General features: G+C 36.1%; 1 protein-coding gene and 1 pseudogene across 7 annotated transcripts in view; both read left to right on the forward strand.

Annotated features, from left to right (window-relative positions):
• GRM7 (glutamate metabotropic receptor 7) overlaps window positions 1-21,420 on the forward strand; it is an 828,976-nt gene that overhangs the window by 545,926 nt on the left and 261,630 nt on the right. For all 7 annotated transcript variants that reach the window (XR_005989125.1, XR_005989127.1, XR_005989126.1 and 4 more), the window contains exon 6: window positions 11,099-11,299. Coding sequence is in view for 4 of the 7 variants with exons in the window: in XM_041764566.1 (XP_041620500.1) it covers window positions 11,099-11,299 (201 nt within the window). In the remaining 3 variants the exon portion in view is untranslated. The remainder of the gene's footprint in view (window positions 1-11,098; window positions 11,300-21,420) is intronic.
• Window positions 18,654-19,072, forward strand: LOC121494533 (annotated as a pseudogene).

A 21,420-nucleotide genomic window follows, 5' to 3' on the forward strand; every position in this document is an offset into this window, starting at 1 on the left:
TCAGTTTTAATTGTCAATTAAATAGCCCTCCAGGAAGCATCCTACTCGGAAAATGATTAGAAATGAGGATTTGTGGCTAGACATTGTGTATCTCCCTTGCTGGAGCTCTTTATGAATCTATAAGAAAGTACTCTGTGTGTATCCACTGCAGGACATTAAGATGTTAATGGTTCATTTGTAATCAAATTTTGGTCATCTAAGGAATCAGTTGCTAAGTTGTGTGCCATTTCTTCTTCGTTTTCTTTGTTCCTTTGCCAGCATGTTGGCCATTTCTCTGAATGCTAACTTTTTCCACTCAAGGAGGTATCAGGGAAGGATAGGATGGTGTTGTCAAAATCAGCCATTTCTTCCTTGCAGGAAACTTCTACAGCGAAATATTCAGTGGGAATAAGAGGATGTAAAGTCACGGGTAGCAGAAACTTGGAGATTATTTGTGATTCTAAAGTTAAAAATGAAAAGAAATAAAGAAAAATTCTGATTCCTTACTTGACATGTGCATGTATGGAAGGAACCAGGTAACTAATTATCCATAATATTTAGTAAATTCACAGAGGGGCAAGAAGTGGATGGTAAATGGGAAAGATAATAGTACCTACCACAGAAAGTGTATGGGAGTTAAAAACTAAGCTATGGAAATGCTCAGACTAGAGCCCGATGTATAGGAAGTGTACATGATGCCTGTAGGACTATGAACCCCCATTCCTATCAGGAGTTGCTTCTCCCATTCTGTTGTCATTCAGCCTCACCTACAAATGGAAGCACAACCACAATGAAGGCGTTTTGATTCAAATTAAACCTTCTGACTTTCCTTCTACTAATCTGTCTTGTAGGCTACGGGTTTTCACTTCTGAGCTTCTGTAAACGTGATCACTCAAAAAGATGGCAACAAAGTAAATCTCAAACACAGAATCTTATTTTGCCATTAGCATTCATCATATAAGGAGAAATGTATACCCATAAGGGGGAAAATATCCAGTAAGTCAAGTTCTTTATTTAATTTTAAATTATGGAAGCGATGGCAGACTCGTTTTAATAAGGCTTGCTGGAGAACTGTAGCATTTTCCAGAATGCTGTAACATTTTCTATCATTCCAGGAAACCCACCCTGGTGCCCCTGCATCCTCTTTACCCAGAATCTAGCAGCTTTGTTATAAACAAAATCTGCCCTGACTCTGTTTTGAGTTCCTGTGACAAGCTCTTTTCCTGTTGATTAGGGTATTTGTCATTTGCAATAAATCCAAGCATTAGTATTATAGTTAATTATGTAGCATATTACTCAGGACTTCAGCCTCAAGAAATACTTAAGTTTGAGGCTCTGTATTCAATAAAATAAATTTGTGTAATGCATGGTTTAAAAGCATGGTCAGCACAAGCATGCATTACTTAGGTCTTTTCAAAGCAAATAACTTCAATCAATATTTGAAATCAAAATAAAGATGACAATTTTTCGCTCTTTTAGAAACATATGGTAAACATTAGACCAGTTGTTCAAAGCTGCTGAAATTTTCTCATAAATTTTCAGACTACATTTATAAACATTTTCTGTGTCCTATCTTCTCCCCTCCTCATCTTGTGTATTTCTTTTGGTTTCCCCATTGAAATTGGATTGTTTATATTACATAATTTCAAATATATAATTTCTTGCATTTTCAGTTGCTTTCTCCTAATTTGTTTATGCATATTAACTAAGACATACATTCTGAGAGAGAAGTATGCTTAAATGGGTAATTTAAGCAGGTCTTTCAAAGAAATGACTTCACCAGCAGAATGAGCACTAGAAATTTTAATAGTGGAAGAGTTTACGGATTATTTTTGTGTAGAGCAGCTGAGGATTCATTCAATGGAAGGTTAAAAGATGTGCATTTTGAAGATAAATACTGGACTCTTAGGGGAAAATACCAATATCAGTAGACTTTATTATTTTCATTTAAGCATTTTTAATATAGTTGACACACAATGTTACATTAGTCTCAGTTGCACAACATAGTGATTCCACAAGTTTATATGTTATGTATGTTCATCATAGCTACTGTGTCACTATACATCACTGTTAGGATATCATTGACTGTATTCCCTATGCTCTATCTTTTATTCCCATGACTGATTCAGTCCATAACTGGAAGCCTGTAACTCCCACTCCCCTTCACCCATTTTGTCCAACCCCCTCCTCCCCTCTTCTCTAGCAACCACTAGTTTGTTTTCTATGTTTATAAGTTTGATTCTCCTTTTTGTTCATTTCTTATTTTAGAATGTACATATGAGTGAAATCATACGGCATTTTTTTCTCAGTCTGATTTATTTCATTTGCCATAATGTTCTCTAGGCTCTTCCATGTTGTCACAAATGGCACAATCTCATCCTTTTTTGTCTCCTCATTCATCCTATGGCTCTATAATATTCCTCTGTGTGTGTGTGTGTGTGTGTGTGTATGTGTATGTGTATGTGTATGTACACACTATGCATCCTTATCCATTTATCTGTTGAAGGAGACTTCAATTACTTATATAATTTGGCTATTATAAATAATGCCACAGTAAACATAGGGGTGCATATATCTATTCAAATTACTGTTTTCAGTATTGGGGGAGCAGTAAATACCCAGTAGTGGAATTATTGGATCATATGGTATTTATATTGTTAATTTTTTGAGGAATTTCCATACTGTTTTTCACAGTGGCTCTACCCTTTACCATTCCTACCAATAGTGCACATCCTCACCAACACTTATTTCTTGTCTTTTTGATTTTAGCCATTCTGACAGGTATAAGGTGCTATCTCATTGTGGTTTTGATTTGCACTTCCTGCTAATTAGAGATGTTAAATATCTTTTCATGTGTCAGCCATCTGTGAGTCATTTTTAGAAAAATGTCTATCCGGGTTCTCTACCCATATTTTTTAAATCGAATTGTTTTGTTGGTGTTGTTGTATACATCCCTTACATATTTTCGATATTAGCCTGATATACATATTTGGATATATTACTGATAAGTCCCATATATCACTTACAAATAGTTTCTCTCATTCAATAGGTTGCATCTCTTTGTTGATGATTTCTTTTGCTTTGCAAATGCTTGTCATTTTTATATAGTCCCAATAGTTTATTTTTGCTCTTCTTTTCCTTGCCTTAGGAGACCTATCTAGGAAAATGTTGTTATAGCTGATGTCAGAGAAATTACTGCCTGAGTTTTCTTCTAGAATATTTATGATTTTAGGTCTCATATTTAGGTGTTTAATGCATTTAAAACTCCTTTTGTATATGGTGTAAGAAAGTGGTTTAATTTCATTCTTTTGCATGTAGCTGTCCGGTATTCCCAGCACAGTGTATTGAAGAGATTGTCTTTTCCTCATTGTATATTCTTGTCTCTTGTCACAGGTTATTGACTGTATAAACAAGCATTTATTTCTGGGCTTTCTGTTGTGTTGTATTGATCCTGTGTGCCTCTTTTAGTGCCAGTACCGTACTGTTCTGATTGATACAGCTTTGTAGTATATCTTGAAATCTAGGATTTTGATACCTCCAACTTTGTTGTTCTTTCTCAAGATTGCTTTGGCTATTAGAGGTCTTTTGTGGTTGCATACAAATTTAGTATTACTACTTCTAGTTTTTTGAAAAGTTCTGTTGGTATTCTGATAAGGATTGCATTAAATCTGTAGATTGCTAAGGGCATTGTAACAATATCCATCCAATTCATCAGCATGGAATATCTTTCCAATGGTTTATGTCATCTTGAATTTCTTTCATCAGTGGTTTCAGAGTATAGGTCTTTTACCTCTGTGGCTAAGTTTATTACAAAGTATTTTATTCTTTTTGGTGCAATTGTAAATGGAATTATCAAGCTCTCTTTTTGCTACTTCATTATTAGTGGATAGAAGTGCTACCAATTTCTCAGTGTTAATTCAGTATCCTGCACTTTTACTTAATTCATTTGTTACCTCTAGTAGTTTTTGGATGGAGTCTTTTGGATTTTCTCTATATGATATCATGTCATCTGCAAATAACAACAAGTTAGCATCTCTTTTTTTTATTTTTTTTTTAAATTTTTTAATTTATTTATGATAGTCAGAGAGAGAGAGAGAGAGAGAGAGAGAGAGAGAGAGAGGCAGAGACACAGGCAGAGGGAGAAGCAGGCTCCATGCACCGGGAGCCCGACGTGGGATTCGATCCCGGGTCTCCAGGATCGCGCCCTGGGCCAAAGGCAGGCGCCAAACCGCTGCGCCACCCAGGGATCCCAGTTAGCATCTCTTAACCTATATGTATACTTTTTATTCTTTTTCTTCTCTAATTGCTATGGCTAGGACTTCTAGTACCATATTGAATAAAATGAGGTGATATCTTTGCTTTGTTTCTGATAGTAGAGGAAAATCTGTCAGTTTTTCACCATTGAGTATGATCTTAGCTGTGGTTTGTTTGTTTTTGGTGGGTTTTTCACATATGGCCTTTATTACACTGAGGTATGTTCCATCTAAGCCCACTTTGTGGAGAGTTTTTAATATAAACAGATGTTGAATTTTGTCAAATGCTTTTTCTGTATATAATGAGATGATCATGTGATTTTTATCCTTCATTTTTTGGTGAGGTGTGTCACATTGATTGGTTTGTGAATATTGAAACATTTTTACATCTCCAAAATTAATACTACTTGAGTATGGTGAAAAATCCTTTTAATATTGTTGAATATAGTTTGCTAATATTTTGTCAAGGACATTTTTACCTATGTTCATCAAAGACATTGGCCTGTAGTTTATTTTATTTTTTTTAAAGATTTTATTTATTTATTCATGAGAGACCCAGAGAGAGAGAGAGAGAGAGGCAGGGACACAGATAGAGGGAGAAGCAGGCTCCATGCAGGGAACCCGATGTGAGACTCGATTCTCGGTCTCCAGGATCAGGCCCTGGGCCAAAGGTGACGCTAAACCACTGAGCCACCTGGGCTGCCCTAGTTTCATTTATCATTTTGTTGCTGTTGTCCCCTTGTCTTGTTTTGTTATCAGAATAATGCTGGCCTCCTGGGATGTATTTGGAATCTTCCTCTTCAGTTTTTTTGGAAGAGTTTGAGAAAAGTAATTAACTTTAATATTGACTATTCTTTAAATCTTTGGTAGAATTCACTGGACTTTATTTTTTGATAGTTTTAAAACTAGCAATTTAATTTCATTACTGGTAATTAATCTGCTCAGATTTTCTATTTCATTCTGATTCCATTTTGGAAGATTCCACTGCTAGGAAATTGTCCATTTCCAGAAAAATCACAAGACTTTAAAAGATAAGCTTCTTTGCATGCTGGAGAAATAAAAGATAGTACTTCAGAGTTTTCTTCATTTAGCTAAACCAGAGGCCCTTTTCTGGGAACATGTTGAGAAGGATAAACTCCATCCGAGAAAAGAGTATGACAACATCTCAGCTCATCAGAAAGATGGGAGGGATGAGCTGTTAACTAACAATTAACTGAAAATGTTCTTATTTTCAGGACACCTAGGTGGCTTAGTTGATGTTTGACTCTTGGTTTCGGCTCAGGTCTTGATTTCATAGGTTGTGGGATCAAGACTCAAGTTGGGCTCTGTGTTTGGCAGGGAGTCTGCTTAAAGATCTCCCCCAAACCCCTCACTGGAAAATGTGCACTCAAGCTTGCTCTCTCTCTCTCTCTAAAATAAATAAATCTTTAAAAAGCTGCATTTCATGGTGGTTTGGGGGGAGGATGCTTAATGCTAGGATATTATAAAGTGCTATATGAATAATAAATGTAGCATTCATATGAACATGAAAAATATTGAGTATTAAGCTTCAGTTAAGTGGACAAACTACTTAATATGTCACATGGAGAAAACATAGGGTGACTTCAGGCTTGACTAACTCAAAACTGATTTATATTTTCATATATCTACCACATTTTTATGCTGTTATTTGTTTGCTGTGTAATTTCCTTAGGACCACAAAATGACCAGAGTAAATACAGGGTATGTATTCGGGCTTGCTTTTGATGAAATTGAGTACATCTCTTTCTAAGAGCAAATAAACTTTCTCAAGACTTCCCGATCAAATTCCTCTTATATCTCACTGGCTAGAATTATGCACCATGCCTGTTCTAAATCAGTCCTTGCAGAGGAAATTCTGCTTGGCTTAGGTAAATCAGAACCAATTCAAAAAGGCTCAGAGAATGTCCAGAATACATGTCTCTCTTTTTCTCTCCCTTTTTTTCTCCCTCTCCTTCTCTTTATCCCTGTCTCTCTCCTTCCCTCCATTCCCCCTCCTCCCACACACATGTTACTGGTGTCAATATCTGAAGAGAAGAGATTTCACTTAAAGAAGGAGAGGAGATAGTTGGCAAATACTTGTGTCTGTGACATTAGAGAAAATAAATTTTTTAATGAACTTTACATTTCTGATACTCTTGATTTATGGTTATATTTTTCAAGTCCCGGTAGCCTGAAAGAAAAACTTATCTCTTAAATCTTCTTAGAGCCTTGAATAAGCTAATGCGCCTGGTGTCTCTCCAAGAAAGACATAAAGCCTACAGTGTTCCACAAATAATATTATTTAAAATACTGCTATTATTTTTCAAGATATTCTTTCTGGGACAAATGTCTCTATGAATGCAATATTGAAATGATCTCCTGAATTATTAGTCTGAAACAGTTCCATAATACACATTTTATAGTGGTCATAAGGCTTTCATGACTGCCTTTTTTAAGTACTATAAAAAATAACAAATTTGTGAAGTAGCAGGTTATAAAGTTAATATGAGAAAATGAATTGCATTGTAAAATAAGTATTGTAAAATATGAATGTAAGAACCTAGTTGGTGGGTTCACTGTAAAGTTCTTTCAACTTTGCACTATGTTTAAAATTTTTCATGATAGAAAGCTGAAAAGTAATAAAACCACAACAAATCAAAGAATAGCTTTTACATATACAACCAAAAACCAATGAGAAATACACAGCACAGAAAACTGTATTTAGAATAGCAAAAATAAGTGAAATATCTAGGTTAACTTTTCAAGAAACACTCAAAACTTTTGAGAAATAGTTAAACACTGAAGGAAGCAAAATAGACTTGACCAAGAGGAAAAAGAAAGGTAGAGACTCACCTTCAAAAGATTTCTGTTCTAGTTTATTTATAAATACAGCATAAATGCAATACATATACCATCAAAGTTTTCTTTTTTCTCAAGTTATGTAAGTGATTAATAAGCTCATTTCAGTAAATAAAAACTACTGGGAAATTTGGGGTAATTATGTGTAGAAATATCTAACTCTACCAGTTATTCAAGTATTATCCTTTATAATTGGTGCATGAATAAACAAACCAAGCAATGAAATAGATTTTTAAAATCTAGAGATAGAACTAATTACATATGGAAATTTAGTGTAGAATGAAGGCACCACCTCAAATCTATGACAGAAGATAAGCTGTTGTATGTTGAATGATATAACAAGTGAATGGCTATACTGAAAAAGATAAAATTTTGACTTATTCCTCACTCCGTACACCGGAATACATTCAAAATGGGTCAAATATCTCTTTATTTTTTTAAGGGAAAGAGAGAAAGAGCATGCATTTGAGCAGAGGTGGGGGAGAAAGGGCAGAGGGAAAGGGAGAGAGAAAATCTTAAGCAGGCTTCACACTCAGCAGAGAGCCCAACATGGGGCTCAATTTCACAACCCTGAGATTATGGCTTGAGCCAAAATCAAGAGTCAAATGCTTAACCAATTGAGCCAGCTAGGCACCCCTCAAATATCTAACTTTTAAGAGCAAAGTTATATAAGTACTAGAAGAAGACATGGGTGGAATCTTATTTACTCTGAGAGCAGGAATTCATAATCTAAATGTTAAAAAAAAAGAATACAATAATATGTTTAGAAGAAAATTTTACATCTACAAAATTTCATTTGGAAAATAAGTATGTAAAGAAAGTAAATGAAAAATGACCAACTGGGAATAAGATTTGAAACTTAATCTCAAGGAGTTCAAATCTCTAATTAATAAAAAGCTTTTAAAAATAGACAAGAAGAATGCCTGGATGGCTCAGTGGTTGAAGTTCTGTCTTTGGCTCAGTTCCCACATTGGGCTCCCTGCAGGGCATCTGCTTCTCCCTCTGCCTCTCTCTCTCTGTGTGTGTGTGTCTCTCATGAATGAATAAATAAATAATCTTAAAAAAATGGAAATGACCAACTTATTATAAAAGTTGGCTGGATAATAAACAGTTTACAGAAAAAAGAAATACAATGGCTCTTAATCATATGCACAGATATTCAACCTCCCCTATAGTAAGAAAAATGCAAATGAAAATACACTATAGAGGTATTTCTCGCATATCTAGCTGATTGACGAAATCAACTTTCATAATACACTTTGGTTGAGGTCCTTAGGGAATGAACACTCTTACCCTTTGTTGGTAGGAGAGCAAATTAGTGCAGTCTCACTCTAGCAGAGAATGTGTTAATATTTAGAAAAAAAATACATATATCATTTAACAAAATCCCTCTTCTCTGATTCTACCACCAAAATAGGCAAAAAATTGAAAAACAATTTTCAAAAGTCTATTCATATACTTCTTAGACTGTTAGGCAAGATATTCTAAGAATGTTATCGGTATTATGGAACATAAGGCAAATGAATCATTAGAATAGTATCATTAAGAACCAGGAATTTGGGATCCCTGGGTGGCGCAATGGTTTGGCGCCTGCCTTTGGCCCGGGGCGCGATCCTGGAGATGCGGGATCGAATCCCCCGTCGGCCTCCCGGTGCATGGAGCCTGCTTTTCCCTCTGCCTGTGTCTCTGCCTCTCTGTCTCTCTCTGTGTGACTATCATGAATAAATAAATAAAAATTTAAAAAAAGAACTAGGAATTTCCTCATAAAAGAAAGGAGATAGGAGTGAAAGTGTGCCAACTTTAATAAAAAAAATTATAGTCCTGAATTTCAATTGGAAGTAGCAATATGAATTTTTAATGAATTTTGTCTTACTCAAAGAATAGAAATCCTGTACACACACTGAAAAGACCTAGATCCAATGATAGACAGTAAGCATATATAAAACAGAAGTATCTGCCCTGTGAGATACTAATGTGTTCTCCAAAAAGGAAAAATACAAATTGAAGCAAATTTGGAAAATTGTGAATTTTTTTCTTATAGATTATAATTTTTTCCATAACAGTAAATGCTTTGGAAAAGTCTCTCAGTAAAGAAATCTAAAAATATTTAGTGCAGTGTCTATAAGGAACCTTGTATTTTGCAGGGGAAAGGTTTGGGGTTGTATAATTCCTCTTTTTTTTTTTTTCACTATAGAAATGTACCATAGAAAACAATTTGAGAAATACAGCTATGAAAGTGAAATGCGATTTGTGGATAATTATTCCTCCTAAAGGATCAAGAGGTCTAAAGAGAGTTCTTGGTGTTATGTACTTAATGAATGCATAAGTTAATACGAATATTGTTTAGAATCTACTAAATACTAAATGCTGTGTTTGCTGTTGGGGATATAAGGGGGAAGAAATAAAAGAAAAAAATCTGGTAAACTGGTAGAGCATTAAAATATAGTGCTACTATTTTATAATACTTGAATTTTTTCATGAAAATCCTTAAATGGGACTGAGGGACTGGAGTAAAGGCAACCATTGCATTAAGCCGTGAAGAAAGAATGAGATTGTGATGAGTGACAGCAAGGAGGCAGGATGTTTCTGGCAAAGTCAAGAGCATGAATAAATATAACTTAACGTTAGAGTTAATGGTGTATTCAGAAAAAAAAAAACCCACACACCATATCTGTCTGGAACAACAACAAAATATAGGGAATGCTTTGTGTAGGGCCAATGTAGTAAGAATGTGAGCTTTGGACTTGGACAAACCTGAGCTACCATCATCAGTCTACTTGTTTTTTTTTTTTTTTTTTCATCAGTCTACTTGTAAATGGTCTTGGGAAGTAATTTAATCTCTATTAAGGCTGACCTTTCCTATGTGTATAGTGAGGATAAATAATATTTAACTCACAAAGTAAGAATGAAATAAAAATAATATATGCAAAGTTTCTAACACAATGAAGGGCACTTAATGTCAGTTTTTATTATTAGGCAGATGTGGGCAAAGTGATACATACTCTTATTTGCCAGGGGAAGGAATTTGATTTTTATTTTATAGGTAAAGGAGAACCATGGAAGAATTCTGAGCATGAGGGTGAGGTGATAAGCTCTGTTACTTGGAAATATGAATATGGAAGAATGAATAGATGAAGTGGGGCATCTAGCATTGCATCCTGATGGAAGATGAGAAGGGCATAAATGGGGCATTGATAGTGTGGCTGCAACTGTTCAGTGTTTACAGAGCTAGAATTGATAGAACTTAGCTCCTCATTAGATAAATGTGAGGGTGGGGAGTAAGAAAGGAAGGAAGAAAAAGATGACAAAATTTCTAGCCTGAAAACCTAAGTTGCTAATAATACCAGCCATTGAGTCAGACAAAAGATGGAGTAGGTATATAGAAGTGTATTGAAATCAGGTGTAGAATTCAGTTTGTTTTCTATCATTTTCCTTTTGGTCTATCACCTCTTTAGAGTGAGTAAGCTCTGAAAATTCAAATATTACAGTCCAGCCTCTAATCCCAGCAACCCTTTTATTCCATGGAACCACTATATTTGAACAGTATGTTTATTGGCTTTACACAAGACATCATTGTGATTTTTTTTTAATTTTATTTATTTATGTATGATAGTCACAGAGAGAGAGAGGCAGAGACACAGGCAGAGGGAGAAGCAGGCTCCATGCACCGGGAGCCCGATGTGGGACTCGATCCCGGGTCTCCAGGATCGCGCCCTGGGCCAAAGGCAGGCGCTAAGCCGCTGCGCCACCCAGGGATCCCTCATTGTGATCTTTTGGAGTGTCATTCTGAAGTTTGTCTAATACATGAGACAGGTTAGTCCTACCAAGTCAAACACGAAACACTATTAAAACAACTTAATATGGTAGCCAAATGTAGATATGTAGTTTGCACTCTTGTATTCCCCCAGAACATTGTTTGCTTTAAGCATAGTTGAAAGTTAGTGCAAATTTAAATGTTTACTCAACACCAGTCTTTGTGTGTGTGTGTTTCTTGTTTTAATGTGCAGGACAGGAGAGAATTGGAAAAGATTCCAACTATGAACAGGAAGGTAAAGTTCAGTTTGTGATTGACGCAGTCTATGCGATGGCTCATGCCCTCCATCACATGAACAAAGATCTTTGTGCTGACTACCGAGGCGTCTGTCCAGAGATGGAACAAGCTGGGGGCAAGAAGTTGTTGAAGTATATCCGCAATGTTAATTTCAATGGTGAGTCTCCAAATATACATGATTTTTGGAATTCTAAGTGTTGATATTCTGGGTGTCTTAAGTAGTTAAATTATTGATTGCAAGGACCTGGTCATTTTTATGATTTCAAATGGTTGAATCAACATATGAATGATGAGTTAATGAATGAATGAGTAAATGAATATTGAAAAGTTATGGTTTGTCTTCCTTTTCCCAAAATAGAGAGATACTTGCAGAAAGCCAGATTCTTCCTCAGTGAATATTAGGAGTGAGAGGGGAAAGAGGAAAGAGAAGGGACAGTTTCTCCAGGTGTCTAAGTCAATTGAAGTAATGAATATAAGTTGCTACAACAACCACATCCTAGATTATGCAAATTTCTGTTAGAAATTAATTGTTTACCTAAAAAAGGTAGTTAAAGATGGGTGGGGAAAATGGGCAAATAGAGTAAAAGGCATGAAGGAGAAATACTACTTCTCTGATAATACCTTTCATATAGTGTTGACTCTTATAAACCTTTGAACATTTCACATATCAAAAGCTAAAGAAATATTTAAAATAAACCTGAATGTGGGTTGAATTAGTCAGAGTTTTCCAGAGAGACAGAACCAATTGGATATATATGGATATACAGAAGATATTAATTTATAGGAATTGGCTCACACCTTTATGGAGAGAGAGAAGTCCCTCTGTCTTCAGTTCTACAACCTGGAGAACCAGGGAAGTTGGTATTGTAGCTCAGTCCAAGTGTAAAGACCTAAGAATTGGAAGGCTTCTGCTACAAGTCCTGATCTGAGTCCAAAAGCCAGACAACTGAGAGCACTAGTATCTGAGGGCCAGAGAAGGGCACCCCTCTGTCAAGTAGAGACAGTGAATTGGCCCTTCCCCTGCATTTTCACTCTAGTCATGCCCTCAAGAGACTGAATGATTGCCCCCCCCCACCTTGAGGGCCACCTGCTTTATTCAGTTTACCAATTTGAATACTAGTCTTTTTTAGATACAGCCTCACAGACACACCCAGAAGTAGTATTTTACAGGCTATCTGGGCATCCCCAGTCAAGACAACACGGAAAATTCACCATCACATAGGTATAACACAAAATTCAATTCTATTCAGACAGTAATAAATAAACTTCACTGTGTTACAAATAAGCAATGTAACCACCCTGAGGGGTTTGAGGAACAGAAAATGAGCTCAGGTATGTTTGAAAGATGGTATTTGACTCTAAGCCATATAAGACTAAAGACAAAAATAACTATACACAATTATTGTACAATAGCTAGTAAACTTGTGGGTTCACAATTAGGAAAATAATTTATGTGAGAGGACTCAGAGAATAATGAAGTATATTATGGATAATTAGAGCCAGGTTTTTACTGCCAGAGAAAGAAGTTACTGGTAAGAATAAGAGAGAACTAGAAGAAACCTTGTGTTGTGTTTTGGTAGGAGATACCTGCATGAACTCATAGCTGCCTTTTTTTAAATATTTATTTATTTAGAGAAAGAGAGAGTGCTTGAATAAGGGGAAACGGGCAATGGGGGATGGGCAGAGGGAGAGAATTCTCAAGCAGACTTTCCACTGAGCTCAGAGCCTGATGCAGGGCTCTATCCTAGGACCCTGAGATCATGAACTAAAATCAAGTTGGATACTCAACTGACTGAGCCACCCAGGTGCATCAGAACTCATAGATTTAAATATGCATGCAGATAGGTAGATACAGGAATAGATATGTGTATGTTATATATGTGTACATACCTATGTTGCCTAGTTCTCTCCACTGAAAGGGCTAGGAGCAATGACACCTTGATAGAAAAGATGATACCTAGTATCCACATCTTATTTATATATATACATTTTCCAGTAAAAAAAAATAATACCTCTTTATAGTAACTTGATTTAAGGACCAGGGCAGCAAAAGTACAAGACGAGTTTGAAGCATCATGTTGTGCCAGAAAGTAAGAAAGTGCTCAAAAACTGATGGGATCATGTTGAAAGAGCACTGGAACGAACTTGAGGGAGACCACACTTGCCAATTTGAGGGCAATAATGGATTAAACTTACAGAATGAAGCAAACATCAGTGAGTCTATACTGATATAAATAAGTGATTGAATTGAATACGTAAATGCAGAATAAGAAATATAATGTCATGACAGGCAGCAGTACAATGTTACCATTAATATGGACCTCCGTATTAATTGTTCCAAGCAGGAATCATCAATGGATACTAAAATTATTAAGATAAATTATGATAAGAAACAAGATATCTGCATGCTCTCAAAGTATCTTCCATCAAGAAACATTAATTACAAAGGGGAGAAGAATAACTCAAGAGTGGAGAAACTTGGAAGACAGCACCTTAACCAAGTAATCAAAGTTAACATCGCAAAAAAAATCCCACAAAGTTAATATCACCAATACTGAAATTTAGTGACATCACTTACCTTTGATACCCTACGGAGGTTACAACATCATTTCTAAGGTCTTATTGCCAAAAATACATAGCCTCAGTCTATTCACCAGGGAGCATCAGACAAATCCAAATTGAAGGATGTTTTCCAGAATAAATGGCTGGTACTCTTTAAAACTGTCCAAGTCATGACAAAGTCAGAAGGAGGAATTATTCCAGACTGGAGGAAACTAAGGAAATATTACTATTAATGTAATGTGGGAACACTGATAGATCCTATACCAAAGGACACTAATGAGACAATGAAGAATTTTTAATATCATTTTTTTTATTATTTTAATCATGATAGGTATACTCTTTAATTCCCATCATGTATTTAACCCATTTCCCCTTGTCACCTTCTTTCTGGTAGCCATCACTTGGTTTGTGTCTTTTTTTTTCTTCCTCTGCTCATTTATTTTGTTTCTTACATTCCACATGAGTGAAATCATGTCAGAGAAAATTGCAAATAGCAAGATTTCATTCTTTTTTATGGCTGAAAAGTATTCCATTGTATATACATACCACATCTTTTTTAACCATTCATTTATCAATGAGCACTTGGGCTGTTTCCATAATTTGGCTATTGTAAATAATGCTGCTATAAGCATCGGGGTGCATTATCTCTTTAAATTAGTATTTTTGTATTTTGGAATAAATACCTAATATTGCTGGATCATAGACTGTTCCTATTTTTAATTTTTTTGCTGGGCTTCCATAGTGTTTTCCACAGTGCCTGCACCAATTTGCATTCCTATCAACAGTGCAAGTGTTCCCTTTTTTCCACACCCTCACCAATACATGTTATTTCTTGAGGTTTTGGTTTTTGCTTTGTTTTGTTGTTGTTGTTTTTAAGGCCATTCTGACAAGTGTGAGAAGTTTTGATTTGCATTTCCCTGATGATGAGTGATGTTGAGCATCTTTTCCTGTGTCTTTTAGTCACTTGTATGTCTTATTTGGAGGAATGTCTAGAGTTCATGTCTTCTGCTCATTTTTTAATTGGAATATTTTTGGGGTCTTGAGTTTTTTAGTGGTTCTTTATATATTTTGGGTTCTAATCCTTTATCAAATGTATTATTTGCAACTATCTTCTCCCATTCCATAGGTTACCTTTTAGTTTTGTCGATTGTGAGAATTTTTTAAATTGCATATATTTCAAATAGTATTTAATCAATGTTAATTTCCTGAATTAGATCATTACATTTTGATTTGAAAAATCATCTTCTCTTCTTGTAAATAATAATCCATTTAAACCCACATTACTGCATCAGTCATTTAGGAGTTACCTCATAGCTAGATGGAGGGAAATCATAGCCAATTTTGAAACTAATAGTTTCTTAGTTAATATGGAGACAAAAATGACTATATATAAAACCAGAAAAACAGTTTAACTACAAATAATCTTTTTTAATACTTTCTTCTGATTCTACAGAATCTCCTAGAATCCATAATTAAATTCCCCAGAACTAAATGCATATAAATTTTATGATTTATCAAGCAGTACTGTTTATCATATGTGTTATGGTCAGTTTGGGCTTTGTATTCTGGTCTGTGGTTATGCATAGCCATTCTTACCCTAGTAACAAAAAAAAAAAAAAATGATTTTGAAAATGGCTTTGGTGACTTTGCCCTGACTCTTCTTCCAGATAATGTCTGTGGACTCATTTGGCCAAGATGATCTTTCCCACTGATGAGCCAGAGTTACTGAGCTTATGACTGGATGCAGGGTTCATTTTTATCAAATGATTTTTTATCAAATGATTACTATGTGTCAGAACCTCTGCTAAGTACTTCACTTGCATTGGCTTCCTTAACATTCAAAACTCCAAATTGTTTAGGTTCTCTTATTTTCCCTAATTTTTTTAAAAGATTTTTATTTATTTATAGAGAGAGAGAGAGGCAGAGACACAGGCAGAGGGAGAAGCAGGCTCCACGCAGGGAGCCTGACGTGGGACTCAATCCAGGGTCTCCAGGATCCGCCAGGGCTGCAAGCGGCACTAAACTGCTGCGCCACCAGGGATGCCCTAATTTTTTTTTTTTATAGATAAGGAAGTGATTCATAGGGAAATCAAGAACCATGATGTTTTAAGGCACATAGGTAGTGATGATGCTACATACTTGGTACCTGGGGTACCTAACTCCATAACTTTCTCCCTAGACTACTGTTTAAGTATCTGAGAAGAAGGGTTTAGTGCATCATTCCTGCTGACATCTTAGCATGGAGACTTTTTTTGCATGTTTTAGGGAGGATTTTGATTTTTCTTTGTCTCAATAAGTTTAATTGTCCTCTTATATTATTTTAGTTCAAAGTTTTTTGTACCCCTGAGAGTTTTGTTCCAGACCAGTAGAGTACAATTTAATAACTCTGAAATTCACATTTACCGAAGCATCATTTAGGAAATAAGAAAATGCCCTAAAAGTATTGTTATAAGTTCATCAGGTACTTAACCTCCTTTTATGCACCAAGAGAAAAGGTGGCTAATTTTGTCTTCATCACTTACAGCCATTTTTTCCTGCATCCCAATGAGTGCAATGACCTGAGCCTAAATTTGATTTCGTTATCTCTGTGTTGGCCCATCCAACTAGATGTCACTACTTGCTGATGTATATTTAACAAATTTGTAATTTCACATATCTAATCTTAGAGAATTGCTACATAGTGAAGTAGTTAAGTGTATCTGTATCAAGATTGGTTAGTTTTCAGAGAACAAATTGGAGTGGGGTATGTTTTGTAAGGAAGACACATCTCATGTGTTATTCTTGAAAAATGAAGTTAGCTTTCCTGTGTTGAGAGGTGAGATCTAGGTCCCCTCCCCCTTAATTGTGTGTAAGCCTGTGATTAATGCCAAAGTGACATTACGTGACTTACAAGGCATGAAAGTAATAGGGCCTCTGCCTGGTACTCTGGGGACATTAGTATTATGGAAACAGCTACCATGTTGGGAGGAAGCCAAGAACTGAAACAGGCCATGTGAGGGTATTCCAGCCATAGCCCCAGCTGAGATCCCAGCTGACAGCCAGCATCAATTATCAGGCATGTGAGCTTCAGGCTGCCCCCACTGACGTGAATGGACCAGAGAGGTGATGTCCCTGCCGAGCCCAGCTCAAATTTCAAAATACAGGTCGTCATTATTTTGAGCACTAATTTTGAGGGTGGTTTGTTGAGCAGCAATAGATGATTAAACACAAATCAATGCTGTGTTTCTGGACTCTGTTTATGGAGTGGTAAAATGAGAGAAAAATACTTCTAAATACCTTGATGCAAAGGACTCTTTCGTCATCTGGGCAGTCTAGATCCCAAATCCTTCTCTGCCCTGGAAAAAAGGAATTTCATTCAGATACTCTAATTCAGTAGAGTATATTGAAGACAAATGCCTTCTGGCATCGGGCTTCCTCTCAGCACCCCAGCTTGGTAGGTGGTTTTATTTCCTTCACGATGATACCTGTGGAAATTTCTGCAGGGAATCACTTCTCTCTTTTTTTTTTTTTAAGATTATTTATTTATTTATTTATTTATTTATTTATGAGAGATACAGAGAGAGAGAGAGAGAGAGAGGCAGAGACACAGGCAGAGGGAGAAACTGGTTCCATGCAGGGAGCCCGACGTGGAACTCGATCTCAGGTCTCCAGGATCAGGCCCTGGGCTGAAGGCAGCGCTAAACCGCTGAGCCACCTGGGCTGCCCTAACTTCTCTTTTGATAACTTTTTTTCTCTTCTCTGGACTTCCTTGATTTTTTCTTTTAATATAGTCTTCAAGTCTTTGTTGAACATAATCCCCTTTATTCTCTTTCAAGAAGTTCAGGGATGCTGTTAAATAGGAGCTATGGCAAAAAAAAAAAAAAAAAAAAAAAAAAAACACACAAAAAACCATGGAAATAATAAGCCAGTTGCATTATAGAATTTATCAAAAAGGTCAAAGCCACACAATATGCTATTACAAGCCATCACTTAGATAAAGTATTCAGCTCTTCTGCCTTAATTTTTTTTAAGCATGAACTTTAATGAGAATGGAAAGGGCATGACAAGAATCATTTCTCCTAACAAAGATTGTAAGAAGAGAGAAAGATTAGGCAGTGTGTCCCATTTTGATGAATATTTAGCTGGTAAGCTAGAGATCCTTTGGAGCCTCAGGCCTCCAATATTCTTGCTCTCTCCTCTCAAAGACTAAGAAAAGCTCAAGTCATATTATTTAATGAATAGAAGCTGTAGAATTACAGCAAAGCATAACATGAATCCTAGTATCCAATGTGAAAGAAAAGAAAGGTGAGCATATGAATATTAATATCTTCCTGCAAAATGATAGGATTCTCATTTTCTTGCTAATAACCTGTGGAATCCAGATTTCGTTTCTTCTCCTTATACAGAGAAGGCTCATTGAAAACAGAAAGCCAGTATTAAAAAGCTGTTTTTGTTATTGATGTTGTATGTGGTTGACTTTTTTTTTCTTTCTCCCTCTCTATACTGGAAAAGCTTGTGTTGATTAGCATACAGAGAGGACTTAAGAGCTTTTTGTTGTGATAAAATTGGGTACCTTTCTGGGCTCTGGGGATAGGGTTCAGGTAAGACGTAGAAGGAACAAATAGAAATGGTGCCCTTGGCCACACAAAGATGCACCCACTCACTCAAATTAGTGGGACCACAGCAATGTTCTTCATTGATCAGTGCTTATCCTCAGAATGGGCTCTAGGCTGCTCTTTAGAAAATACAAAAAAAAAAAAAAAATTACACTGATGGAGAAATTCAAGATACCAGTTAGGAGAGACAACTTTGGTGAATTAAAAGACAGTCTGAATATCTGAAGGCAGATGTTCTGGTCTTGAGATATCAGCAAATAAAACAATGATAAAAAGGAAAGTCTTTCCTTTTTCACTCTCAGCCATCTTGGCATCTGCTCTTGGTTGGGGCCGCCTCTAATCTAATGCAGAAAGATGGTGGCTGCGAAGAAGATGAAAAGGTCACTGGAGTCGATCAACCTAGGCTTGAATTTGTTATGAAAAGTGGAAAGTGCATGCTGGAGTACAAGCAGACTCTGAAAATGATCAGACATGGCAAAACAAAACTAACCATCCTCACCAACAACTGCCAGTCTCTGAGGAAATCTGAAAGGAAGTACTATGCCCTGTTGGCCAAAACTGGTGTCTATCATCACTACAGCAGTAATAACATTGAGATGGGCACAGCATGTGGGAAATACTCCAGACTATACACACTGGTTATCATTAATGCAGGTGATTCTCGTATCATTAGAAGCATGCCAGGACAGACTGGTGAAAAGAAAATGACACAAAAATTCTCTTTAATAAAACTGGTCAGAGCTTGTTTTAAAAACAAAAACATTAAAAAATAATCATTACTATCTATTGAGCATTTGTTACATAAAACCCATGGAACTCTGCGGTTTATATACTATATTACTATTACATTTAATCCTCCCTAACCTTATTAGAAATGTGTCCTTGGGGACAGTCAGAAGCTGAAGGAGAGGGACACCTAGGTGGCTCAGTGGTTGAGCATTTGCCTTTGGGTCAGGTCATGATCCCAGGGTCCTGGGATTGAGTCCCACATCAGGCTCCCCATAGAAGGCCTGTTTCTCCCTCTGTCTATATCTCTGCCTCTCTGTGTGTGTGTCTCATGAATAAATAATTAAAATCTTAAAAAAAAAAAAAGCTGAAGGAGAATGAATAATGTGATAAAGATCACACATAAAAGGCAGTTCCTGGAATTTAAATCCCTTCTTGGGGATTCCAAAGCCAGTTACTAAGCACTACTCTAGTTAGCTGAGTCACTCAGGCAAGGAACTTCCCCTTTTGAACCTCAGTATACTTTGTCACCTGTAAAATTAGGAAGTTTGATGTTCTATGTCCTCCAGCTCTTTATTAGATTCATATTGCTACCTTTAAAAATGCCATAAATTTAGTGGTTTAAATGAAATAAATTTATGATCTTAAAATTCTCTGGTTTGAGAACCACAGGTCTCACTGGGCTTTATTAAGGTGGAGACAGGGCTAGTTCCTTCTGTAGATTCTGGGAAAGAATCTGTTTCCTTGTTCTTTCTAGCTCATGAGGGTCACTTGTCCTCCTGGGGTCATAAACCCTTCCTCACATCACTCTAACATCTGCTTTGACCATCACAACTCCTTCATTCTTTGATTCCTGTTCCCTCTTTCCTATAGGGACCATTGTGATTGTACTGGGCTCACCCAGATAACCCAAGATAACTCTTCCCCCATCTCATGATCCCTAGTCACATCTACAAAAATCTTTCATTCTGTAAGGTAACGTTCACAGGTTTTGAGGATTAGGACATGGAAATATTTGGGGAGCTGTTATTGAGCTTACCATGAGCTCCAATTTTTATTTTCATTTTCAATACCAAAGAGTCATAAAATCTTATGCTCGATTATTGTAGGATAGTATGGAGTTCTTTAGCTGTTCCTGTATCCTGCCAATATGTTGGACTCCCTTTTCCACTAGAGGTAACTATACCTCTAGTTTGTAATTTTGTATGTCTCGGATGACCTAATATATTGTCACTCTGTCGGGACCCATTTCCAATTTTGTTCTTGTGTTGAGTGTGTGGCCATTCAGCATCACACCTGCTTCCTTAAGTATAGGTGCTTTTTTTTTAAATACTGTTTTTAGCATATTTTCTCTTTTAGTTAACATGCCTTTTTTTTCTATCCATGTTATTAATGTAAATAGCATGTTGGCCCAGCCTTTACAGAAGCTAATGACTTTGCTAACCAAATGCAGAATTTTGCCATCATTAGGATCTTAAATTTATAATGAGGATTCTCAACAGGGCTTCATGCTCATTACCTGACTTTACCCTACCCTCTCCAACAAAAAACAGCAAAATGAACTTCTGTTCTTAGTGATTCTGTTTCAGCTTATAAATGATCCTTAACTTCCTTGTGAAAGATGGGAAATAGATCATTGTTTTCTCTGGAAAATATCAATCCAGTATTAACTTAGAGAGCAGATACCAGTCACTACCCTGAGGCCAGGTATTTGACCTATTTCCAAGGGATCAGGAGAGAAACAGCACTCAGCTTGCCAACTTTTGATGAATCCTTTGTTACTGTTGCTGAAAGTAACCCAAACCCACATCTTTCATTCTCTGTGTACGATCTGTCCGTTCTTCCATTTGGCCAATAGTAAGGAGCTTCTCACACACATCTTTCAAAGGATTCTCTCTCTCTCTCTCTCTCTCTCTCTCTCTCTCCCAATAAATTTATTAGTCCTTTAAGTTGACTTCAATGTCCAATTCTGCCAAAATAATGGGTTTCATCTAAGACCCTCATTTTAAAGAAGACCCACATAGCAGATTAAGAAAAAAAAGTAATATCTACTAAATACTTTCCAGGTATGTTGCTATGCATTTTGGACTAGTTAACATATAAATGAGAAATAATCAACAACAAATATGTTTAAATGCAATCAATAGCCAAGTACATATTTAAGTAAACTTTTTCCTTTGGTTGTTTTTTAATTCTCTTAGATTTCCTTTTTAAAATGTATTATCTTTGAAATGGTTCTTTACTAACCACAATTGATAATTAGGTGGAAACTAAAATAATAACACAACTTAGGATGGCCTCATTTAACGCATTTAATGTTCTTCACAAGGAGAAAAGATTAGCATGAAATACTACAAAATATAGAGAAATAGAACAGTTCAAAGCAGGGAGCAGC

This window comes from Vulpes lagopus, chromosome 7 (genome assembly GCF_018345385.1).
Source record: "Vulpes lagopus strain Blue_001 chromosome 7, ASM1834538v1, whole genome shotgun sequence".
Classification (NCBI taxonomy): Eukaryota; Metazoa; Chordata; class Mammalia; order Carnivora; family Canidae; genus Vulpes; species Vulpes lagopus.